The 27,457-nt window shown below is 37.7% G+C and overlaps 1 protein-coding gene across 1 annotated transcript; it reads left to right on the top strand.

Moving 5' to 3' along the window:
* Positions 1-237: 237 nt before the first annotated feature.
* Positions 238-26,898, top strand: RalGPS (Ral GEF with PH domain and SH3 binding motif). The gene is made up of 7 exons (XM_070090296.1): positions 238-767; positions 1,661-1,885; positions 2,580-2,651; positions 20,598-20,795; positions 21,790-21,931; positions 24,925-25,101; positions 25,542-26,898. The coding sequence occupies exons 1-7, from the start codon at positions 253-255 to the stop codon at positions 25,689-25,691; spliced, it is 1,479 nt and encodes a 492-aa protein (XP_069946397.1). The 5' UTR covers positions 238-252; the 3' UTR covers positions 25,692-26,898.
* Positions 26,899-27,457: the final 559 nt, after the last annotated feature.

The following is a 27,457-nucleotide window of genomic DNA, read 5'->3' as shown; positions in this document are numbered from 1 at the left end:
TTTAACGTAACGCGATGCGTTCGTAGGGCAGGGGTCCACTGTATATATATATTTTCTTTACTTAAGTATAGTGTTAAGTTCTTGGTAAAATTGTGGTCAAGAAATATTGTAGGCAACATTTTTCTTGTGATAATGTTTTATTGTTTAGGTAGTACAGTACAATAGAACTCCTGTTTCTGTAGATTTGGTTTCCACAGTTTCAGTTATCTGTGATTTACCATAGCCTGAAATAAACCTTAATTTTGCTTAATAATGGCCCTAAAATGCAAAAATAGTGATGCTGGCAGTTCTTCAATCCTAAGAGAAGCTGTTAGTCTTTTCACCAGTGAAAAAGTGCCGATTCTTGACTTATTGTGTGTAATTCATCAATTAAACTTTATCGTTGGTATATATATAAACAAAAAACGACTTGTATATAGGATTTGCTACTATCCACAGTTTTGGGTATCCACGGTAGATCTTGGAAAGTATTCCCCCTGGATACAGGGGGACTACTGTATATTAAAAGGTGTGGTATTGTATCTTAACTATTATTCTACAGGTCTCTTCCTAACTGACTTGGTCTACATTGATATGGCACACCCTCATTTTGGGGGCTTGGAGTCTGAACAGCGACAATTAAAAATGAACAATATTCTTCGGATATTAGCAGATTACCAACAGTCAGATTACTCGGCACTCCCTCATCTACAGCATGTCCAAGCGTACTTAGCATCAGTTAGATACATTGAGGAGCTGCAAAAGTTTGTCGAAGATGATCATTACAAGTATGTCCCAAGTGTTAAGTTTAAATTATTTTTCTCTGAGTGTTTTAGTGATGTGAACTTTGAATACTACAGTTTTAATCTTACCCCTGGTACTATTTTTGTCTTAGTACAGAATTTAAAACCTGCATCAAATCAGTTATACTTGTGGCATTTATAGTTAAATGGATATGAGAGTAGTGCAGTATTCTATAGTAGTACAGGTCCACATCCCTTTATCCAAAATTCTGAAATTTGAAAAGTTCCGAAAACTGAAGTTTTTTCGTGGAGTGTGGAGCATCTGTCATCTCTGTGTTGGGTCACACCGCCACGTGACAGCATTGAGAATCTTTCTGAAATTTGAAACTACAGGCCCCACGGGCTTTGGATAAAGTGATGTGCACCTGTACCATATACTATACTTTACTACTAATGTAGTATATTAGCAGTACAGGACTACATATACTATTTGACTACTTTTTTTTTTTTTTTTTTTTTTTTCAGCATAAGCATGTATTTCAAAGGTCAATTAATTTAGATATTGCTGTAAACTCAAGTTGAGTTTTGAGCAGTATTAAGTAAATTTCTGTCAGTTTTTCACCATTTGACTGATGGACAGTAACTGGAATGTCCTGAGATCTTTATCTTTAAATTTATAGTATGTTAGAGAAAATGTATTTATTATTTATATGCTGCTCATGATGTCATCTTTTAACCTTTGTTTTAGTTAATTCTAAATCTGAAGAGTTCAGAGTGTTCCTGAATGGAGTTGTCTGAGATTTGCACAACAGCTTGTTACAATATTATATTGACATCTTGAAGTAAAATAACAGCACTTTCTTGTTTACATTACGACTGTACTAGGTTTCTACCATTTATTGTGTAGCAGCTGTTGTTCTTATTGTTCAATATGGTAGGTTGTCCCTTCAGCTGGAGCCAAACACCCCAAGCAGCAGTCACAGTACCAGTAAAGACAGTGTTGCTGATGCTGCCGGAGGTATCAGCTCTCTCAATGTTTCCCCATCTGCTCGCTTGGGCGTGGGAAGACCTCCAGCTCCACCACCCACGTATTCGTGCCCAACTCATGGCCAGCAAGCAAAATTTGTTCCCACTCATCGTAAAGCTCGCAGTTTAGGAACCAAGTGAGTTTGGCATGAGTTTTGCTGATTGTTTCTGTGTTCTCATAAAATTTATAATTTCACTTGTAATATTATTATTCATTAATATTACTGTAATGTTGATTTTTTACATTAAATATTTTCACTTAAGAGTTTCTGTCAATGTTTGTTGCACCTTGCAGGACCTTTTTTAAGTTGTGAAGCTTGCAATCTCTTAATATACTTTTTTCTTTTTCAATTTATTGGAATTTTTATTAATATACTGTGTTCTTATTAATGGCACATTCCTCTATTAAACCATAACATGGCTGCCATTGTGTGATGTGTCTCACTATTTGTTTGTTTTAGTATGAGGACTGAATTTTGTTATGTATGCTTCTCTGTTTCATGTACTGTGCGCGAGTGAGCATTTCTATTTGTGAATATAGCATACTCCATAGTCAAACAGGCTTAGTATTGCAGATATGGCAAGTGCCATACCATGCATAAGAGAGAGCAACTGTAGCAAAATTGGATTTAAGGCTGCTTGTCTAACCGTGGACACACACCCTAATGTCGAATGTTTTGATAGTTGAGAAATTTATAGAAAAATGCTAATCCCAGTGGGCTAACTTAAGGTGCCAATTCGCCAAATGTGCTGAGATTAAATTGTTCCTGCCATAATACCCTGCCACTGATGCAATGAACCCCCTTGTCCCAAACATTGCTGCCATGCTAGATTTCGGAGTATGAGTCTCCCACGCAATCTCCATCGCTCCGAACCCCAGACTCAGGGGGCAGACCGCTTCGGGTGAGTCCTGCACCAGTGCTTGAGTTGAGTTGTCCTTCTTTTTTTATTTTTTTTTGATTGGTTTCCCTCTGGTCCTTATTTTGTTTACCTGTCCTTTCGTTTACCTGTCCTTGGTTTTGTGTTCCCTTCCAAATTCTGTGCTGTATCCTGCTGTATCCTGGCTTATTATGAATGGGGCACAGGCATAATGTTTGTATACTGGTACTGTACCTTAGTCTTGGGCATGCATATGGAATGGAATGTCATTGCTCAAATGCGAATTTTGTAAGATTTTTATTTTATTAATTTGAGCACTCTGATTGTTGCCAACCTTATCACCACGCATCAAGTTACTCTACTACAGTACAATGTTTTATTTTTGATCTCTCATTATATTTATTCTCCCACTTGGGCCTCATCCTTGTTCACTCTACCATCTTCACTTTTTTATTTCTTCTTTTATAATCCTCTTCCTCTAATTACTTTTTCTTTTATTTCAAGTCACTTTCATCTTATTGTTGTCACATGGTCACCCCTCTTTTGTTACTCATTGCACCAGCTTTCCTTGAACTCTGTATGGTGTTTTCTTTCTATGAGCTTTCTTACATTAGAATGGCTTTGTATATCTGCTTCTGTTTTGTCGAATATTCTTTATTTGCATCCCAGTGACTGTTATTTTCTTGTTTATTTGACTTGTATTGATCTGTTTGCTTTCTTCATATTAATTTTCTTCTTCATACTGTACTCATTTTTTTAATTAACTTTTTCTATATTTTTTGTTCATGGCTTTTTTTTGATCTTCCTCTGTTTCTTTTTCTTAGCTTAATCTTTAACTCCCACCTTTCACCATTTTCCTTCAGTGCTTTTCTGATTCTTCTTTCCATACAAGTTTCTTAAGCATTTACCTTGTTTCCTCCTTGTGCTGTATTCCTTTACTGTGATCCCTCAACTTAACAGGCTCTCGCTTGTTACTACTGCTGGTTGTGGGAACCCTCATTTACAGATACGTTAATCTGCGTTACAATAATTATGCAATAGAAAGTACTATAGTTACAGTTCACACAGACTCCTCACATTTGTAACTGCCTAGACATTAAAAAAAAATTGGCTTTAAACTTTCCTGGCAATTGTTAAGTTAGATTTTTGTTTAACTAACCACCCTCTAACTTTTTAATTTTGTCTAACATACTAGTATGTAGGCAATGACTGTGTCCTACATACTAGTGCACATAATTTTTCCTATCTTCAAATATGCCACCTTCCAGTATTTTTGACCTTAGCTCATCTGTTTGGGTCTTCTACAACCTTCTCATACCTTCAAAAAAATTTAAAACCAGGCAGGTTTATGCAGTGCATCATAGGGTAATACTGCCTCACTAGCAGAAGTACCAATAAATAATAAACCAGGACCTGTTGTTCCACCAGAAGCTTCCCTAACAGCAAACAGGATGTGGAACCGCCAGGAAGATTCTTCATTCCAGATTTATTACAGTTTCACGATAAAGTGGAATTCAGCCAATAAGCACACTGTAGATTTAACCTAGGATAACCTAATTCAATCAAACAGTGTGAATTATTTCCAGGTTTCTGTGATGTCCTTGTAAATATACGTTTTACAGGGGTCTGGAAGGAACACAAGTATAATGGACAGAGAAACTACATTATGTTTATATCATATGGGATATTCTCTTACACCTATGTATATAATACAAATAATTATAATTAACCTAGAATAACCCTATATAGTCAAACAGTGTGACTGATTTCCATGTTTTGAGGAGTATTACACTTTAAAATAATTATAATATCGGGCGAGATATAAGCGACTATTGGCAGAAAGGTGGGCTAGTGCAAAGATGAGTAGTGGGGGGGTTGAAGAGGGTTGGAATAGTTTTAAAAATGCAGTATTAGAATGTGGGGCAGAAGTTTGTGGTTATAGGAGGGTGGGGGCAGGAGGAAAGAGTGATTGGTGGAATGATGAAGTAAAGGGTGTGATAAAAGAGAAAAAGGTAGCTTACGAGAGGTTTTTACAAAGCAGAAGTGTTATAAGAAGAGCAGAGTATATGGAGAGTAAAAGAAAGGTGAAGAGAGTGGTGAGAGAGTGCAAAAGGAGAGCAGATGAAAGAGTGGGAGAGGCACTGTCAAGAAATTTTAATGAAAATAAGAAAAAATTTTGGAGTGAGTTAAACAAGTTAAGAAACCCTAGGGAAAGTATGGATTTGTCAGTTAAAAACAGAGTAGGGGAGTTAGTAGATGGGGAGAGGGAGGTATTAGGTAGATGGCGAGAATATTTTGAGGAACTTTTAAATGTTGAGGAAGAAAGGGAGGCGGTAATTTCATGCACTGGCCAGGGAGGTATACCATCTTTTAGGAGTGAAGAAGAGCAGAATGTAAGTGTGGTGGAGGTACGTGAGGCATTACGTAGAATGAAAGGGGGTAAAGCAGCTGGAACTGATGGGATCATGACAGAAATGTTAAAAGCAGGGGGGGATATAGTGTTGGAGTGGTTGGTACTTTTGTTTAATAAATGTATGAAAGAGGGGAAGGTACCTAGGGATTGGCAGAGAGCATGTATAGTCCCTTTATATAAAGGGAAAGGGGACAAAAGAAATTGTAAAAATTATAGAGGAATAAGTTTACTGAGTATACCAGGAAAAGTATACGGTAGGGTTATAATTGAAAGAATTAGAGGTAAGACAGAATGTAGGATTGCGGATGAGCAGGGAGGCTTCAGAGTGGGTAGGGGATGTGTAGATTAAGTGTTTACATTGAAGCATATATGTGAACAATATTTAGATAAAGGTAGGGAAGTTTTTATTGCATTTATGGATTTAGAAAAGGCATATGATAGAGTGGATAGAGGAGCAATGTGGCAGATGTTGCAAGTATATGGAATAGGTGGTAAGTTACTAAATGCTGTAAAGAGCTTTTATGAGGATAGTGAGGCTCAGGTTAGGGTATGTAGAAGAGAGGGAGACTACTTCCCGGTAAAAGTAGGTCTTAGACAGGGATGTAAAAGAAGTAAATGCTAGGGTGTTCGAGAGAGGGGTGGGATTAAATTATGGGGAATCAAATTCAAAATGGGAACTGACACAGTTACTTTTTGCTGATGATACTGTGCTTATGGGAGATTCTAAAGAAAAATTGCAAAGGTTAGTGGATGAGTTTGAGAATGTGTGTAAAGGTAGAAAGTTGAAAGTGAACATAGAAAAGAGTAAGGTGATGAGGGTATCAAATGATTTAGATAAAGAAAAATTGGATATCAAATTGGGGAGGAGGAGTATGGAAGAAGTGAATGTTTTCAGATACTTGGGAGTTGACGTGTCGGCGGATGGGTTTATGAAGGATGAGGTTAATCATAGAATTGATGAGGGAAAAAAGGTGAGTGGTGCATTGAGGTATATGTGGAGTCAAAAAACGTTGTCTATGGAGGCAAAGAAGGGAATGTATGAAAGTATAGTAGTACCAACACTCTTATATGAATGTGAAGCTTGGGTGGTAAATGCAGCAGTGAGGAGACGGTTGGAGGCAGTGGAGATGTCCTGTCTAGGGCAATGTGTGGTGTAAATATTATGCAGGAAATTCGGAGTGTGGAAATTAGGAGAAGGTGTGGCGTTAATAAAAGCATTAGTCAGAGGGCAGAAGAGGGGTTGTTGAGGTGGTTTGGTCATTTAGAGAGAATGGATCAAAGTAGAATGACATGGAAAGCATATAAATCTATAGGGGAAGGAAGGAGGGGTAGGGGTCGTCCTCAAAAGGGTTGGAAAGAGGGGGTAAAGGAGGTTTTGTGGGCAAGGGGCTTGGACTTCCAGCAAGCGTGCATGAGCGTGTTAGATAGGAGTGAATGGAGACGAATGATACTTGGGACCTGACGATCTGTTGGAGTGTGAGCAGGGTAATATTTAGTGAAGGGATTCAGGGAAACCGGTTATTTTCATATAGTCAGACTTGAGTCCTGGAAATGGGAAGTACAATGCCTGCACTTTAAAGGAGGGGTTTGGGATATTGGCAGTTTGGAGGGATATGTTGTGTATCTTTATAGGTATATGCTTCTAAACTGTTGTATTCTGAGCACCTTTGCAAAAACAGTGATAATGTGTGGGTGTGGTGAAAGTGTTGAATGATGATGAAAGTATTTTCTTTTCGGGGATTTTCTTTCTTTTTTGGGTCACCCTGCCTCAGTGGGAGACGGCCGACTTGTTGAAAAAAAAAAAAGGTATTTTTTGTATACAGTGTTAGATCTCCATGGGGAAGTGGAGAAGAATTCTTCCTCTGTAAACCATGCATGTCGTAAAGGTGACTAAACTGCTGGGAGCAAGGAGCTAGTAACCCCTTCTCCTGTACAAATTACTAAATTTAAAAAGAAAAACTTTTGTTTTCCCTTTTAGGTCACCCTGCCTTGGTGGGATACGGCCGGTTTGTTGAAAAAAAAAATATACATATGCAGGACAAGCCATGGGGGGGGGAATCTTTAGCTCAAGTACTTTCACACTTCTCAGTGCATCATCAGGAGCTGTGCAATGTTGCAAGGGAGCAACTACAGCAGGGAGAGAGGTCTCAGAGTAGCATAGGTGTCACTGGCCATGGTTAAGCTTAGACTGGGTTAGTGGTCAGTGCCAACCCCACCCTACCATCATCCCCCCACTACCCATATGGGGTAGGAGGGTTTCTGAGATGTCGAGTAGGAAATTATAAGATATGAAAAGCCAGCCCCAAGCTTTTTCTAATTGTTTGTAACAGGTCATATGGTTTGAGAAAATAAGTTTCTCGTTAAATACTGTAGACATGGATAGCAATTATTCTGTGTGACCTTTTCAAATAATGAAAGAGAAGAATACAATGTGCTCTTCGTCTATTTAAATGTCCTGCTCTGGGGTACTCGAATGTTGTACCGATGTACTCAGAAGTATCTCTTCCTATGTATTGTCTTCTTTTTTTCTAAGTACTGTTTTTGGGTATACCCAAATGAGATCAATCTGTGGACTAAAATCACATTGGTATTAAAAGAGGATAACATCAAAGCAGCCTTCATAGAAAACCTGGAAGCATTCTATAACAGATGGTAAAATAAAAAGTCTGGGCTGGATGGTATCGCCCATGGTGCTGGCCATGTAGTCAGAAACTGTAACGCTGGAGGTGCTGCCCTGGTAGACATTAAATGTGGGGCTGGAAGTGCTGTCCTGGTAGACAGCATTGGTGAAGCTGGAGGTGTTGTCCTGGTAGACAGTAACTGTGGGGCTGGAAGTGCTGTCCTGGTAGATAGTAATGGTGAGGCTGGAGGTGCTGTCCAGGTAGACAGTAAATGTACGCATGAGGGAATGCATATAAATGGCCTTGAGGGAGACAGAAGCTGTAGTGGGGAAACAAGTGTATTCAAGGGCAAGATAAAACCAATATTACAAACTAGTAATACCACAGGAGATAGCAAATAAGGGGACTCCACTAGCAATAGTGAGGATATATTATCAGAAACAACTGGTGAGAGCTCCATTGTTAGTACTAGAGAGGAAAGGAATGAGACAGGAAAACATGCACCAACAGGGAATACAGTCACAAAAACCCAAGGCAAACGGAAACCAAGCCTGTGCACATACTATGCACTTGGTATCTGCAGGCATGGGAAATCTGGAAAAACAGATGGGATGTGCAACTTTGACCACCCTAGAAAATGCCATGCCCATATGACAGCAGAAAAATGCAAACTCCCTTCCTGTAAGCTTTTTCACCCTGAAATGTGTCCCTCTTCAGTACAGGAAAGACTGTGCTATAACTTAAATTGCCAGGCACACCATCTAAAGGGGACAAAAAGATACAAAACATCCAGGCCATGGGAAAACCTGGGTAGCCATAGCCACTCAAGAGGGAGAGTTTTTTTTTAGTGCCAGGAAGAAAAAAAAAAAACTGGCAGGAAATGGCAGAAATCGTATGCCAAATCCAGTCATTTCTGGAGTGGAACCACATTCAATGGCCTCCACTCCAAACCAACAGATACAGATATTAGTGCCGGAAAAAAAGAGTCCCCCAGTACCACCAACACCACCAGTCCGATGACGTTCTTCTTAGCAAATACGTATACAGGGTCTAAAGCCAGCAATGAACAACAAAATACCTTTCATTCGTGGACTGCTTGCAGAGGCAAATGCAATGTTTGTGGCTTTCACAGAGACCCACATAAAGGATCACTTGGATAACGAAATATGGATTCCAGGTTACAACCTATACAGATGTGACAGAGTGAACAGGCAAAAGGATAGAGGTTGGCCTGTATATCACAGAGTCACTTATTTGCACAGAACTGCTTAATTCCTCAAATGATGTAGTGGAAGTTTTAGCAGTAAAGATCAAGAACCAAAACCTAGTCATTATGGTAGTCTACAAGCCTCCGGATGCAACATCCCAGCAATTCCAGGAACAGCTGTTAAAAGTTGACCACTGTCTGGAAAATCTTTCAGCTCCTGCCCCCAACATCTTGCTCCTGGGAAATTTCAACTTGAGGCACCTAAAATGGAGGAATATAGCAAATAATGTTGCAGTGATAACACGAGGAGGCAGCTCTGACGAGAACTCACACACACACACGAGCTTTTAAATCTCTGCACAAAATTCAACTTAAACCAGCAAATAATAGAGCCTACTAGACTGGAGAATACACTAGACCTCATCTTCACTAACAATGATGATCTGATTTGAAATGTCACCATATCAAAAACAATATATTCGGATCACAACATAATCAAGGTTCAGACATGTATGCACTGAGCCCCAGACCGACGAAATGAGATCAGTCACGAGGGAGCCTTCACCAAATAGAACTTCAATAATAAGAACCTAAAGTGGGACCAAGTAAACCAAGTCCTAAACGATATAATCTGGGAAGATAGACTAAGCAACACAGACCCCCAACTTATGCCTAGAACAGATTAACTCTGTGGCACTCGATGTATGCTCAAAGCTTACTCCTTTAAGAAAAAGGAGGAGTAGATGTAAAATAGAAAGAGATAGGCACTCCCTTCACAGGCGACGGAAAAGAATGACAGAGCGGCTAAAAGAGGCCAATATATCTGAAATGCGTAGGGAGACACTGGTCAGAGAAATAGCAAACATCAAACTTAAGCTAAAGGAATCTTAGAGTCAGGAATTGCAGGAAGAACTAAAAGCCATAAATGAAATCGAAAGAAACCCAAAGTATTTCTTTTCTTATGCCAAATCAAAGTCAAGAACAACATCCAGTATTGGGCCCCTACTTAAACAAGATGGGTCCTACACAGATGACAGCAAGGAAATGAGTGAGCTACTCAAGTCCCAATATGACTCAGTTTTTAGCAAGCCGCTAACCAGATTGAGAGTCAGAGTACAAAACAGATTCCGGCCACAAAATAGAGCGAAAAACCAACATCAAAGACCTGGGAGTGATCATGTCGGAGGAGCTCACCTTCAAGGACCATATCATTCTATCAATCGCATCTGCTAGAAAAATGACAGGATGGATAATGAGAACCTTCAAAACTAGGGATGCCAAGCCCATGATGACATTCTTCAGGTCGCTTGCTCTGTCTAGGCTGGAATATTGCTGCACACTAACAGCACCTTTCAAGGCAGGTGAAATTGCTGACCTAGAAAATGTACAGAGAACCTTCATGGCGCACATAACGGAGATAAAACACCTCAATTACTGGGAGCGCCTGAAGTTCCTGAACCTGTACTCCCTGAACGCAGGCGGGAGAGATACATGATTATATACACCTGGAAAATCCTAGAGGGACTAGTACCGAACTTGCACACGAAAATCACTCACAATGAAAGCAAAAGACTCAGCAGACGATGCAACATCCCCCCAATGAAAAGCAGGGGTGTCACTAGCATGTTAAGAGACCATACAATAAGTGTCAGGGGCCCGAGACTGTTCAACTGCCTCCCAGCATACATAAGGGGGATTACCAATAGACCCCTGGCTGTCTTCAAGCAGGCACTGGACAAGCACCTAAAATCGGTACCTGACCAGCCGGGCTGTGGCTCGTGCGTTGGATTGCGTGCAGCCAGCAGTAACAGCCTGATTGATCAGGCTCTGATCCACCATGAGGCCTGGTCACAGACCGGGCCATGGGGGCGCTGACCCCCGGAACTCTCTCCAGGTAAACTCCAGGTAATATGCTGTACATGGGGACTTCTATGCTTATCCGATAATATTTCTAAGATCTAAATTCTACTAATACCCTTTAACCTTTCCTTACGTTATCTTGTGTGCTTGTCAATGTATGGTACATTAACAGCTACAGGTGTTATGACCTTCAAAACTGACGTGGTGAGAAGTTTTGGTATGTAGACACTGGTTGGGCATCACCAATCACATATTTTTTTTTTTTCAACAAATCTGCCATATCCCACCAAGGCAGGGTGGCCCAAAAAGAAAAACAAAAGTTTCTCTTTTTAAATTTAGTAATTTATACAGGAGAAGGGGTTACTAGGCCCTTGCTCCTGGCATTTTAGTCACCTCTTACAACACGCATGGCTTACGGAGGAAGAATTCTGTTCCACTTCCCCATGGAGATAAGAGGAAATAAACAAGAACAAGAACTAGAAAGAAAATAGAAGAAAACCCAGAGGGGTGTGTGTATATATATGCTTGTACATGTATGTGTAGTGTGACCTAAATGTAAGTAGAAGTAGAAAGACGTACCTGAAATCTTGCATGTTTAAGAGACAGAAAAAAGACACCAGCAATCCTACTATCATGTAAAACAATTACAGGATTCCATTTTACACTCACTTGGCAGGACGGTAGTACCTCCCTGGGCGGTTGCTGTCTACCAACCTACTACCTACAATACATATATACAGTGGACCCCCGGTTTACAATCAGCTCCCAATGCGACCAATTGTGTAAGTGTATTTATGTAAGTGCGTCTGTATGTGTATGTTTGGGGGGTCTGAAATGGACTAATCTAATTCACAATATTCCTTATGGGAGCAAATTCGGTCAGTACTGGCACCTGAACATACTTCTGGAATGAAATAATATCGTAAACCGGGGGTCCACTGTATCTTTCTTTCAACACACTGGCCGTATCCCACCGAGGCAGGGTGGCCCAAAAGGAGAAACAAAAGTTTCTCCTTGTACATTTAGTAATATATACAGGAGAAGGGGTTACTAGCCCCTTGCTCCCGGCATTTTAGTTGCCTCTTACAACACGCATGGCTTACGGAGGAAGAATTCTGTTCCGCTTCTCCTTGGAGATAAGAAATAAACAAGAACAAGAACTAGAAAGAAAAGAGCAGAAAACCCAGAGGGTGTGTGTATATATATATATGCTTGTACACGTATGTGTAGTGTGACCTAAGTGTAAGTAGAAGTAGCAAGACGTACCTGTAATCTTGCATATTTATGAGACAGACAAAAGACACCAGCAATCCTACCATCATGTAAAACAATTACAGGCTTTAGTTTTACACTCACTAGGCAGGATGGTAGTACCTCTCTGGGCGGTTGCTGTCTACCAACTTACTACCTACAATACATATATATATATATACGTATACATATATATTTAGGTGCAGTGAGGAGGAGGCTGGAGGCAGTAATGTTGTGTCTAAAGGCAATGTGTGGAGTAAATATTATGCAGAGAATTCATAGTGTGGAAATTAGGAGGAAGTTCGGAGTTACTGAAGTATTATTCAGAAAGTTGAAGAGAGGTTATTGAGGTGGTTTGGTCATTTAGAGAGGGAGTAAAATAGGTTGACCTGGAGTGTGTATAAATCTGTAGAGGAGGAAAGGCTTGGTAGGGGTCGTCCAAGGAAAGGATAGAGGGAGGGGGTAAAGGTTTTGTTGTGCAAGGGGCTTGGACACACAGTAGGCATATGTGAGCATCTTAGATACGAGTGAGTAAATACGAATGGTTTTTGGGACTTGAGTTCTTAGAGGGTGAGCAGGGAAATATTTTGTGAAGGGATTCAGAGAAAATGGTTAGCTGGACTTTAGTCCTGTAGGTCTGAAGTACAGTGCTTGCACTCTAAAGGAAGGGTTTGGGATATTTGCTATTTAGAGTGACATCTGAACTGTTGTATCTGCTTGCCTCTGGCAAGACAGATACAACAGTGATAGTGTGAATGATTGTGAAAATGTTTGTTTTGGGTCACCCTGCCTCAGTTGGTAATGTAATTTCTGTGTCCATAACACCTGTGTGCCTTCAAGACAATCAAAAAAATATGTATTTACAAGGAAATCAGAATGTAACATTTGTTTTAAGGTATAATGCTTATTGAAACTTGGAAATAAGTCACATTGGTTGATTACATTGGGTTATCCTAGGTTAAATCTATGTAGTGTGTTATTTGGCTGAATTCCACTATTAATATCATGAACTTTAATAAATTTGGAATGAATAAGGGATCTTCCTATCAGCAGCACACCCTGTTTGATGGTAGGGAGATAAGTGGTGGAACAACAGCTCCTGGTTTCATTATTTACTTATGCTAGTTAGGCAGTGTTACCCATGATGCACTACATGGATCCATCTGGCCTTACATTCTTTCAAAGGCATGAAGAGGTTGTATGAGACCCAAGCAGTTAGGCTGAGGTAAAAATTACTGGCAGGTGGCATATTTGAAGCCACAAAAAATTGTGCATCCTAGGATCTTGGACACAGTCCTCACCTGCAGACTAGTACATTAGACACATTTAAGGAGTTAAACTGGTGCAATACAGTTTTTAATATATTTGAAGACAGATCTTGTGTGAGCTATTCTTTCAAAGAAATATGGTAACATCTTAATTTTTGGTGGCCATGTAATAGTGTAATACTTCACTAAAGGTACAGTTTGAATGGCATAAATTAACGACAAAAGTTATTTTAAATTAATTTACAATTACAGTCCTTATGTGAACTGCAGCAAGTATACTCTAGCATGGAAGTGATGTGGTGCTTATTGCCTTCTTTGGATTCATGCTTGAATTTTTTATTTCAATTGTAATTATTTTATAAATATTGTTTTTAATTATATTTTATATTTTCTTATAATAGAGCATTTGACTACAGTTAAGGTAGGTGCAGAGTTGAATTTTAAATTGATACTGTAGTAAATGTGGTGTTTTTTCTCTTGTACTTTTTGTAAAGTACTTTTGTCATTTCAAGTAACTTTATTATTCATTCTTGCTTATTAAGTATTTTGATTATCCAAGACATTATCATTAACTAGTCTCTGAACTTAAGATCATTATAACAAAATAAGTATTGTAATGTGTCAATTTGAGAATCTTGTATCCAGCCTCTGACTAAATGGAATTAATTGTTGTTTTCTAAGGAATTAAAAGTTCTTGAGTGTCTGGGATTAACCCTGTGCATGGAAATAAGTATTGCTGACTCTTCGTATGAAGTTGTAACCTCAGCTTTACTCCCTGTAATTAATCCCACTATTAGGTCAAATTTAGGAAATGGTTATTTTCAGCAATCATTTCTCAGCTCCAGCCAGGGTCAAGTCAGTAGGTGTGTGGGATGTTGTGAGGCTGGAGCTTGTGTCTCTGGTCACAGTGCTAGCTCTGGACAAATCAGTAGATGCCTTAGAAGTGTAAGATATTGTGGGATTGGGGTTGATCTCTGCTCACAACCCACATCTGATTTACACTTATTGTAGATGTTTCATCCTCAAACTTTGATATAATGACTATTGGTTTAAAATTAATTGCTTACAAACTTGAAAGAATTTCAAGATATTTAACATTGAAGACTTTGTCTTGGATGATTAAATTACTAGTGTCCCTTGAAAGATGCTTATTCCCATTCCCTTTTTGATGCTATACAAGAGCCCCCAACCCTTAGGCAAGTAGTGCAATGATTTCCTAAATCCTGAAATTTAGAAAGGAATACTTTAATCAGTGACAACATCTCTTTCACAGTCAAACAACTCAAAATTCACTAATACAGTGGGACGGCTGGACGGCTTGCAGCAGCATACACATGTATCTGAGCCAGATGTACGATAGGCTGCATGTTTTGATGAATGAACCTTTTAAGCTGGATGTAGAAAATTTGTGCAGATTTTCTTTTGATTTTGCAAATAATAAAAAATCCTCCCTTACAGAAAAAGCTTGTGCTTTAGAACCATGATTATGTAGAATAAAAATACAATAATCCTGTGTTTTCTTTCAGCAGATTAAAGCCCGAAGATGTGATGAGAAAGTAGATTTATAAAACAAGTTTGCTTTGTTGCAAGGTTTGGAGTTTGTAAACAATCTTGCTGCATATTTAGAAAAATTATAAAACTGTATTGTGTTGTTACATACCTTTAAAATAACAGATCATTATGCAATAACTATTATTTTCTCAGCCCTGGGCTTAGAAGTGATTTAAAATTGAAATTATATACATATTTATAAAAGGCGAGTGGTGCGTTGAGGTATATGTGGAGACAAAAATGTTATCTATGGAGGCAAAGAAGGGAATGTATGAAAGTATAGTAGTACCAACACTCTTATCTGGGTGTGAAGCTTGGGTTATGAATGCAGCAGCGAGGAGGTGGTTGGAGGCAGTGGAGATGTCCTGTCTAAGGCCAATGTGTGGTGTAAATATTATGCAGAAAATTCGGAGTATGGAAATTAGGAGAAGGTGTGGAGTTAATAAAAGTATTAGTCAGAGGGAAGAAGAGGGTTATTGAGGTGGTTTGGTCATTTAGAGAGAATGGATCAAAGTAGAATGACATGGAGAGCGTATAAATCTGTAGGGAAAGGAAGGCGGGGTAGGGGTCTTCCTTGAAAAGGTTGGAAGGAAGGGGTAAGGGAGGTTTTGTGGGTGAAAGGCTTGGACTTCCAGCAGGCGTGCGTGAGCGTGTTCGATAGGACTGAATGGAGACGAATGGTATTTAGGTCCTGACGATCTGTTGGAGCGTGAGCAGGGTAATATTTAGTGAAGGGATTCAGGGAAACCGGTTATTTTTTATGTAGCCAGACTTGAGTTCTGGAAATGGGAAGTACAATGCCTGCACTCTAAAGGAGGGGTTCAGGATATTAGCAGTTTGGAGGGATATGTTGTGTATCTTTATACATATATGCTTCTAAACTGTTGCGTTCTGAGCACCTCTGCAAAAACCGTGATTATGTGTGAGTGAGGTGAAAGTGTTGAATGATGATGAAAGTATTTTCTTCTTGGGGATTTTCTTTCTTTTTGGGTCACTCTGCCTCGGTGGGAGACGGCCGACTTGTTAAAACAAAAAAAAAAAAATGTATATATATATATGGCTAATGGTGTGGGTGCTATGAATGGCCAATGCATCACAAACCACACTTCATGAATGTAACATTTGGCATCCACTTTGGTCTACCATACCATTCAGAAATTTTCCAGAACATCAAAAATGTTTAAAAGTATCACAGATTTATTCTGCTTCTACTATATGAGTAATACAGTATATTAAAATAAATTATTATTCTGGCAACCTGAGCAAGTACTTGATGAAGTGTTGTTCATAATATAAAGGCTGAGCTGCCTAAAATGATGCTCTCACTTAACTCTCAACATATCATGGTTCTAATGTATACTGCAATCACAAAATGCACTCTTGTGTTCTCCCTAGAAGTGGAAAAGTTAACATTAGTTTTATGAGTCACTGTCAATTAATGTCTCTTGTGCACTGTATATATATGTATATATATATTTTTTTTTTAAACAAGTATATATATATATTCACCTGGATGAATTGTATTAACCTGTATTTTTCAACCTCTTATGCATTTTCTCATCAAAATCTATATTAGTCTCCCTGATTTTAGGACAGAGATAATATATAAAATAAGGTTGTCTTTACTTCTAAATTTGTTGAAAAATACAGCCACAAAATCTAGACCTAAGGATTATGTCTTGTATATCAGCACTTGTTATGGTTCACAAACCATTTTAGCTTGACGAAACTTTAAGTACAGTATTTTGTTGTTGAGATACCCAAGATTTAGATCTATATTCCCTACACTCCTTAAAGGGATTCAGAGGGTGGGGTTAGGAAACATATTTTCCTATGATAGGATCCCTTGTATCTCACTTTATATAATTAGAAAACAAGTCAGTATACATTGGTATAGAGTAATTAACCTTCTGTACACTCTTCTTGATCTAAGGAATCAAACTTATCCTCCTTTTCTTTGGATAGAACCTGATTATCTTCCATTTCCCAAGTGTTGTATGATGCCATACTGGTTTAGCACTTTCCAGTGAATGTAATAATAATTTCTATGCTCTGAATTCTCTGCATGATATTCACACCACACATTGCTCTCGAACTTAATATCTCACTGCAGCATTTAAAACCCAAGCCTCACACCTATATAAAAGTGTTGGTACCACTGTACTCTAATACTTTTTTTTTTCCTCCATAGTTTAATTTTCTTTCCACAGATGCTTCAACACACCTACCCGCTTCCCTTCATCTATTCTTTGATTCACCTCTTCTTCAATAGATCCATCTTCTGACATGTAGACTCCCAGATATCTAAACACTTTACTTCCTCCATACTCCCTCTAGTCTGATATTCAGTCTGTTATTGCCTAAACTACTATTTACCCTCCTCACCTTGCTCTTTTCTATGTTCACTTTTAATTTCCTTCTTCTATATACCCTCCCAGATTCATTCACCAACATTTACAACCTTTTTTTTTTTTTTTTTCCAGAATCCCCCAAAAGAATTGTATCAGTCACACCACCCTTTCCTCCCCAAAGTAGGGTGACTTTCCCCCGAGAAAAAGGAAACATTCACCATCATTCGTTCAGTAGCTCTCTTGCCTGAAGTGTGCAGACATCACAGTTCCAATGATCCTTTGAACTGCAACATTCAGGGTTCAGTCAGTGAGCTTCCCACATCCAAGTCTCAAATGTGGCTAAATGGCTTCCTTAAATCCATTCATAAGCATTACTTATTCACATTTGAACAGCATGTCAAATCCTTAAAACCACCTGTCTCACTCACTCTACTTTAACAAACTCACACATGCTTGGAAAATTATTATGTAAAATAAGTGATAAAAAACGACTGTCAATTCCCAGAAAAAAAAAATAGACAAATTGAGCAACAGATGGATGATGGAATTTAATGTAGATAATTTTCAAGTAATGGAAGTAAGAAATTGGGAAAGCATTCCACATGAATATAGGCTGTGATAAAATATATTTAAGGAGTTGGACAAAAGGGAATGATCTAGGAATAATTCTAGACAAAAGACTGCCACCAGAAGATCACGTAAATAAAGTAGGGAGAAGCTCTTGTTACTCTGGTAAACTATAACTCACACTTCATCTGTGTGTGTGTAGCAAACACACTTCATCTGTGTGTGTGTAGCAAAATGCTTAGAAACAGTTCACAGTTTATGTGCTGTTAAATGGCTCCCACATCTGACAGAATGAAATAGGGTAGGAAGAAAAACCAAGAACTAAAAATGCCCTCACTGGCTGAAAAAAAAAAAAAAGAGGAGATATCACCACACAGGGTCATCAGTGGATCTTGTAATTAGACATAGAAGCTTTCTTAACCCTCTGACTGTCGCAACCCCAAATCCTGCAATGTCTCCTGGTGTTGAAAAATTTTTGGAAAAAAAAAAAATATGTTTTCTTATGAAATGATGGAGAATCTTTTCCTGATTGTAATGACACCAAAAGTATGAACTTTGATTGCAAACTTATGGAATTACGCTCCCACGAAGTTAGCGATCTCGGCGATATATACGCATCAGCGATTTCGCTGACTTTGAGCCCTATTTTTGGCCAATTCCATTGTTCCAGTCAACCAAATTCAGGTGTTTCTTTAGAACTCCATTTTTTGTAGCAATTGAGTACAAGAAACCGCCCATTTACCGATTTCAGCTACCCAATAAAGTGGTCAGAAATTGGCAATTTGGCCAATTTCATGAAAATTAAAAAAGATGCCAATTTCAAAATAGGGTCCACAATAAACAATGCAGACATTCCTGGCACTAAAATAACATATTGTCTGTCTCCAGGCCCCTGTTATATTACTCTTGCTTTCTATTTTTATTTTTTATTCACAAAAAATAGAAGATTTCAGTTATGCAGACTACTGCATTATTGTAAAAATGGTATACATAATATCAGTGCACTAGTGAAAGAATATTAGACTCCCCAGCTGACATGTATTGGACGTGTGATGTGATTTGCTTACTCTTGAACATTGGTAAAAATCGAACATTTCTGCTACTTTGAACTCAATTTCAAGGTTGTTTTCATCGTGAAACTAATCAAAATCATCTCTATTTCTGTAATATGTTTTCCATTCTATCAATTGAGACCAAGAAAGAGAATACAACCATAAATACTATAGGAAAATACACCTCAAAGTCGGCATTTTAATCCAAAAACACCGTCGGAGTTTTTTCTCTCGTTATGCACTGCATGCTGCAGGATTTTTTATACAGTGCACACTGATCACACAGACCCATTCTCACATGTGGGCCTACCAGCTTTCTCCTGCTTGATTTGAAGCCACTAGAATTATTGAGTATATGTACGTAAGAAACACTGGCTCGTAAGACGTGTATATACGGCCGAAACAGTCGACGGGTTAACACCATCAACAGGGAGAACATGAGGCCATGCTTGTAAACTAAGAAAAAAAAGTCATTTCAATGATGGGAAAAACTTTTTTTTTTTTTCAGAAAGAGTGGTAAACTACAGGAATGGATCCAGAAGTGGTAGCATTGGGCAACAATTAATAGAATTTTTTTTTTAAATTATAAGATTAATTAAATACTGAAGTGGGAACACCATGAGCATAGCTCTGCTTGATTTACTCAAAAAAATAAAGAAATAAAAAAATAGATAACCTTTCATAGAGACAAGACACATCTATCATTACCCAGTCACTATATAGTCCTTATGGGTTTAATTTCTTGCCCTGCTTTGCTGTATGACCCTTGTAGGTTTAGCTCTTCTTTTTTTTTATTATACTAATAATATGGCTTTAATACTTAATAGAGGTTTCTATTCCCATGTATGTATATGAATATTTTCTTACAAACCCCAAAGGAAAGACAGAAAATTTTGCTATCAGTATGACCTCTCATTGTAATTGTGATGTAAAACTTGAATTTGTATTACTGTGAAATAGAATGAGATTTATTTGCTTGCTTCAGCAAATAAAGTTTATCTTCATAGAAATTAAGTGTTATTTTTGGTATGGTGTCTGAACAGATGGTAATGCTATCTACAGTAATTCTGAATTATTGGCAGACCTTAGGAACATTTGAAAATTAGTGGGTTCCTATATGTAAACATCCCTGATATGGCTTAAGCAAATCCTGCAGCTGTACCACTGTATTGTATTCTTACTCATTTATAATAGGTAAAACAAAATTCCCACAATGCTTGTCAGCATGAAAAAAAATTTCCGGCCATAGGCTGTGAACATGCAGAAGTTTACTTCAAATTAACATTAAAAAATTTCAGTGTAGAAATGTTACTCCATAAAAAAAGTGACCCCCAGGGTAAATTATTAGGTCAGGATTTGTTAAATCAGTTATAATTTTGAGTAGGGTAATTGATGATTTTTTTTTTCAAATATACTAATCAGGTTTCTGCATTATTATTGTTAAAGTACAGTATTCATAAAAATCAGTTTTGTACAATACTTGTCACTGTCCATTATAGAATGTAGATTTGTGAGCCATGTTTGTGTAGGATTCAACAGTATGAAGCCTGCACTAGAATATTTTATTCTTCTGGCTAAAGCCCAGCAAAAGCACTTCACCATTCTACACTGGCATGTTCAAGGAAAAATGGCTTAACTCACAATTTTAATATTGCAGAGGCCACACAAGCACCATATACATTTTCTTGTTTGTACTTGTAATAATTTATTTGTGTATGTTATATGATTGAATATTAACAATAAACAGCTATCTGATATAAAGGACAGTTTATATTGAAATTTTTATATAAACTGATATGTAATCAGTGAATACTGTACTTCCTTGACAGCATATTCAAAGGTTGCTCTGGCACTAATGAAGGAATGCGCTGTGACTCTGTGAATAGTCTAGGAAGTCATGAACCTGGTTGTCCATCAGCTCAGGGATCACAAGGATCAAGACATTTGCTCGATGATTCTGAATTGGATCCACCACAGCCAGGCCACCATGAATGCACATCACCGCCTCACACACTCACACGCACATGGTATGCAGAGTGATACTCAGTTGTGTACAGTGCTAGTTAATCTGTGATAGCACGTCAATATGGGGGGAAGGGGGGCAGTTTACAAACAGGTTGCATTCCTGGAGTTTCAACTGTGAATCATTTAGAAAATGACAGAGCTAAGGTTAATATGTGACATATTTTCATAACTACAGATTAGCAGTTGTAAATCAATTATTTTCTCAATATTTTCCTTTGGATCTTGTTTCTGAGTACAGAGCATCATAATACACACACACACATTAATAAGTCTGGGACACCCCCTCCCTTTCTCTCAGTAAGTGGAGTCGTATAGGGCAAAGCCCATGAAAAACAGTAGCTAAGGTAAGTATTGATATTAATGGAAATGTAGTTTTTATTTAAAAACAGAATAATAATGAATTTTATGTTTGCAATATTTGTCTTGAAGAATTAGAGAATATATATGCTTGTAAGTGTACAGGTTGGCCATCACTAATCAGCATCATTGGGACCTGTAGTGTGCCGGATTAATGAGTTTGCCGGATTACAGTGGTTAGGTTAGAATACACTTAATTAGCCTATCAATAGAGACTCTTTCTGCTACATCTTCCTTATTATCATCACTGCTTTCTCCTCCACTGGCTTGTTGCTGTGGATTTACAACTATCTGCACAATTTCTGAGTCAATATAATGATGAAATTTGAGTCAGTATAATGACAAAATTTGAGTCAGTATAATGATGAAATTTGAAATTATGCTTGCCAAAATTAGTACTGGATTACTGATGAAACTGGATAACTGATCGCCAGATTAGTGATGGTCGACCTGTATTGAGATATATCCCTGATAGTATTAACAGACTTCACAAAGTGTGATTAAATCTCACATATTTTTTTTTATAGGCTCTGTAGTTTGCAGTACTCTAGTGCTGTATATGAACTGCATATAATTTGATTGTCATAGGTATCATTGCTATTATGGTTCACTGACAGAGTTTTAAATGTATTTCTATAGGTCAGGTCTGTCTTCAGACTCTGATACTGAAGTTGTGTTTGAAGTGAGTGGAGAAGAGTGTGGGGTACAGGGACCTCTAAGACGCAAGACTGTCATCAAGGATGGACGTAGACCAGCTGTAGCTGCATGGCATAGATATTGGGTAAGAACTTTTAATGATTAGCAAATGTGCATTTTATCTTGAAAACTGTTCTTCACTCAAGAATTTCTATACTAACTGAGCAATGTAAAGGCCCTTTCATTTCCAGGCTATAGGAAATGAGACATAATAGATGTAAATAGACTAAGTATTACATTTGAAGGCATCAGGCAGTGGTTTGGAAAAAGAACAATAAAAATTATGACATTCAGAAATGGAGCAAGATGAATTGGAGGGTTTATAAATCTCTAAAGGAGTGAAGGAGGGGTAGCGGTCATCCTAGGGAAGGTTGGAGGAAGGGTGTAAAGGAAGTTTTGTATGCAAGGGGGGCTTGGACAACAAACAGGCTTATGCAAGCATGTTAAGATAAGAGTGAGTAGGGGCAAGTGGTGCCTACACCCTGAAGGAGGGGTAGAAATATTGCAGTTTCATTGGACATCTGAGCTGTAATGTTGGCATGCCTCTGCCAAGACAATTATGAAGTGAGTAATGGTGAAAATTTTTCTTATTTTTCAGGTCGCTCTACCTCAGTGGATGATGGCCGTTAAAATAAAATAAAATTTCTTAAAAAATAGTGCACATTAGACAACACACTGATGTGTGTGTGAAGTAGTTCCTAGCATTATAAATATTACTCAATATAAACTTAATATATACACATGTGCACTTTTCTGAGTTACATTGAAAAAGCCTGATAAATCTGTTATATCAAGATAAAAAAATAAAAAAGATTAACAATCCTCTCACTATGACAACCTCTTATGAGTTTGGTGGGTGTGTTCTCCAGTTCTTAATCCCATGTCATAACTTTCAGTTAACTGATGCACAATAGCTGTCATATATTTTTTAACCCCTGTATGGAATTTGGTTCCACTGTGACTCAGTTGCTTCTATAATTTCCATTAATGTATTTTCTTTATTGTTACAGTGTCGAAATGAGCCTGTCCTTGTCTATTGTGTCTATGGCCTGAGATATTTTGTATGTCGTGATCATATCTCCTTGTTCTTTGTTTCTTTAGTGATGATTTAATTCTTATATTCATTATTAATACATAGCTCAATCTTTTTCACTGTGGTACCAGTCTTTATACATGCATTTACAGGTTGTACCTGGAGAAACATAAACTAGAATCAAACATAGATAAGAGTAAGGTGATGAGTGTATCAAACATGTTAGGTAAAGAAGAATTGGATATCACATTGGAGGGAGGGAGTATGGAAGAAGTGAATGTGTTCAGATATTTGGGATTAGATTTGTCAGCAGATGGGTTTATGAAGGACGAGGCTAATCAGAGAATTGATGAAGGAAAAGAAAAGATGAGTGGTGCATTGAGGTATCTGTCAAGACAAAAAACGTTATCCATGGAGGCAGAGAAGGGAATGTACGAGAATATAGTGGTACCCTCACTCCTATATGGATGTGAAGCATGGGTTGTAAATGCTGCAGCAAGAAAGAGGCTGGAAGCAGTGGAGATGTCGTGTCTAAGGGCAATGTTTGGTGTAAATATTATGCAGAGAATTCATAGTGTGGAAATTAGGAGGAGGTTTGGAGTTACTAAAAGTATTGTTCAGAGGGGTTATTGAGGGGGTTTGGTCATTTAGAGAGGATGGAGCAAAATAGCTTGACTTGGAGGGTGTATAAATCTGTACTGGAGGGGAGGAGGGATAGGGGTCATCCTAGGAAAGGATGGAGGGAGGGGGTGAAAGAGGTTTTGTGTGCAAGGGGCCTAGAAAGGCAGCAGACATGTGTGAGCGTGTTAGATAGGAGTGAATGGAGATGAATGGTTTTTGGGACCTGACAAGCTGTTGGAGTGTGAGCAAGGTAATATTTTGCAAAGGGATTCAGGAAAATCAGTTAACCTGACTTGAATCCTGGAAGTGGGAAGTACAGTGCATGCACTCTAAAGGAGGGGTTTGGGATATTGGCACCCAGACTGCCAACTTTGTACTTGTGTAATTCCATAAGTTTTCCATTGAATTTCACATTTTTGGTGTCATTAACTTCAAGAAAAAAAAAATTCTCTACCATTTCAGAAGATAATTTTTTCATTTGAAAAATTGTGACACTGTCAGTACTTTTAATTTCAGGAGTTATGACAGTGAGAAGGGGTTTGGGATATTGGCAGTTTGGAAGGACATCTAAACTGTCATATCTGAGCACCTCTGCAAAGACAGTTATCATGTATGAGTGATGGTGAAAGTGTTGAATGATGATGAAAGTGGGAAATGGCTGACATGTTAAAAAAAAAAAAAAACAGTGAAAGGGTTAAAAAAAGATAAAATCAGTTTTTTCTTATAGGATTGTAGATAAATTTTAATACTCATACAACTCCAGATAGAAAGTTTATAAATATTGAAAATGCATGCTTTTATAGCATTTTTAAATTGAGTGAACCCTTAAATACTACAGGGTATGATACCAGAGCTGCCCATCTGTTATCTACAGTTTCCTCATGCCATCTAAGGATTTCATTTATGGCTTCAGAACATGTTATCCAGTCAGCTTCATATTTTAATCCTGGTCAACTATTAGGTGAAGGTTAATAGAGCAGTTGACATGTGCAGGTTCTCCACTTAAGTTTATGTAACAAATTACTGGAATTTATTTCTTTCGTTTTTTTTTTTTTAATATTGGCCATCTCCCACCAAAGTAGGGTTACCCTACAAATAAAAAACATTCACCATCAGTACTTCAATAAGTCTCTTGCTAGAAGTGTACAGATGTCACAATTCAAATGACCTCTAAATTTCAGCATCCTCATCCCCCTTCCACATGCAGGCACTGTACTTCCCACCTCTAGAGCAAGCCCAGCTAACCAGTTCCTCTGAATCCTTTTACAGACATTATCTTATCTTTTATGTTTATGGTTTTTGGATCATTACCCCTTCTTTAGAGGATATACAAGACCAGAGTATTTTAAGCTTTTTTAGAGGATATACAAGTCCAAAATATTTTAAGCTCATACAGTTATGTTTATAATTGTTTGTTTTCACAGGTCCAGTTGTGGGGTGGTGCATTAGTGTATTATCACCCTAAAAGCCTCACATCTCGAGGTCAGGAGCGAGCAGACTTCAAAACTTCTCCGTGCAAACTCCAGCCTCTCATTGGACCAGGAGGGAAGCTGGTTCTTGTTGGTCCCCACGATGCACAATCCCAGCCTGATGTGTTCCAGGTTAGACTCTGTCTGTACCTTGGTAATATCAATTATATTATCTGCTAATGCCATGTTTGAAGTTGAAGGCATGCCTGTAAACTCTTGATGCTGTAAATGACAAGGTGTATGCTTAAACTAGTTTTTGCCACAGATGTAACGTTTTTTAAGTTTACATAATTGTCTATCCAGTAATTCAGAGGGTTAATTTGATAATTTCATTTTGTAAGTAATTAGCATTAAAATGGTGTTTTTGGACAATTCAGACTGCCAAGTGTTATATGAACCTTCTTTCCTGTGAGAATATAGTGGATTGAGTAAAAATTAAAACTAAATATTTATGAGTTCAATGTTATTGGGATGAGTGGGTAAATGGGTTTATTTTTTTCAGCATGTAATGAATATTGTTGATAAAAGTTAATTTCACTATACTTTAAGTTTTATTCTTAACAAAACTGCAGCTCTCGGACCCAGCGAAGGCTACGATATACAAGTTTCGGGCTCCATCAGTGTCTGCAGCAAAGTCCTGGATTACAAACTTACAACAAGCTCTCTCAGAAAATATACAAAGACCACCTGAAATGCTTGAAAATCTTATGACATTTGAATAACTTAGAAGTGGTAGTGTGTTCAAATAATAAGATTAGTATTTCTTGATTTGGGTCCATTTGGAGACTCTTCAAAAAAAGATTAATAATAACTGACCAAGTAAGAAGCTCAACATTTTAATAACATTCTTAAGGTAATGTAATGCACTGTAATGTGAAGCAGTGTATAGTTCATAAAGAAAATATTTATGTAGGATGACGTAATTTTAATGGGAAAAATAATAAAGCTAAATATTACAAAAAGGAGGTTCCTTAAAAGTCAGAAAAAAAGGATATTTAAAAAACTTGTAAAGACTTACTTTTTCTTTATTAAGAAAAATGGTGAAATTATCATGATTCAGTTGATAAAAACATACATGTGATGAAATACATTTCATGCTTTAATGCGAGGTGTGGAAGGAGTGACGTTATATATTGTGTATGCCACAGTTCTTGCCTTTATCAGTGGTTCCAAATGTATAAATTTTTGTGAGGATCAAGAAATTCTTTCCCGGTCAGCAGTGACCTTGTCTGTTACTCATTCCAGTCTCTTAGCAGCTTGTATTTCCCACATTTCTGACCTCTGTTTCTTTTATCTAGGTACACAAATTGACTCCTAGTCAGAAGAGGAGCTGAACATATTTAATGTATATACGTACACTAGTGACCTATTTAACAGGCCCCTGTCAGTTAATAATGAATTTCTAATACAGTATTTGAATTGTTCCTGAGGCAAATATTGTTTTGGATTGTGGCCTCTTCTCCATACTGTAGAGGGTAGTAGCCCAAAATATCATGATTAGATAAACAAATCTAGTCTTTATAAAGCAGTCTCTTCTGCCAAAGGATGTACAGTAGGTTGATTAATAAGATATTTACCATATAAAAATATGCGAATAGCAATGCAAAAGCTTGAAGATTTGGAAGTGCTTAAAGTTTAAAATTGTTTGATATGCTTGTGCTTTACATTTGCATATAGTTTGCTATTTATTGGGAGTTAATTGAATATGTAACTGAATCCTGATTGATTAATAAGAATTAACGAAAACTTTCAACTATGATGCGGGTGTGGCATTCACGAAAGTTTAAGCTTCTACTGTCCATGGAATATATTGTAATATTTATAGACAATATTAATAATTGAAGATTGAGACACTTATGCAGCATATGGGAATCTTTATTCAGGAAACGTTTCGCCACACAGTGGCTTCATCAGTCCAATACAAAGAGGAAGGCGTAAGGAGAGGAGGAGAATGAGGTAATCAGTCCCTCAACCTGGAGTCGATGTGTTCAGTCCATCAATCTTGATGGACTGAACACATCGACTCCAGGTTGAGGGACTGATTACCTCATTCTCCTCCTCTCCTTACGCCTTCCTCTTTGTATTGGACTGATGAAGCCACTGTGTGGCGAAACGTTTCCTGAATAAAGATTCCCATATGCTGCATAAGTGTCTCAATCTTCAACTTGTCGGTTTTTCAAACCATTCATCACAATATTAATAATTGCTGAATTATTTTTCATAAAGCTGACAGGTTGTTGCTCATATTTTTTTTTTATATGAATGGTTAGTGCCTCTTTTTGATTATAATAACAATAATAATGGTTAGTGCTACTTAAAGCATGTATCATTATTTCCGAAGGGCATATTTGAATATTTTTTTTCCTGGTTCATGATTTTTCCAAATGGTATAATTCAGCATTTTTTTTTTTTTTACTTTGGATTTGAGAATAATAAAAAATTCTTACCCTGCCTAGTCATTCCCAACAGAGGGAGAGATATAATCTAG

This window comes from Cherax quadricarinatus, chromosome 31 (assembly GCF_038502225.1).
Source record: "Cherax quadricarinatus isolate ZL_2023a chromosome 31, ASM3850222v1, whole genome shotgun sequence".
NCBI classification, from domain to species: domain Eukaryota; kingdom Metazoa; phylum Arthropoda; class Malacostraca; order Decapoda; family Parastacidae; genus Cherax; species Cherax quadricarinatus.
This window is presented reverse-complemented; position numbering and strand designations above follow the sequence as displayed.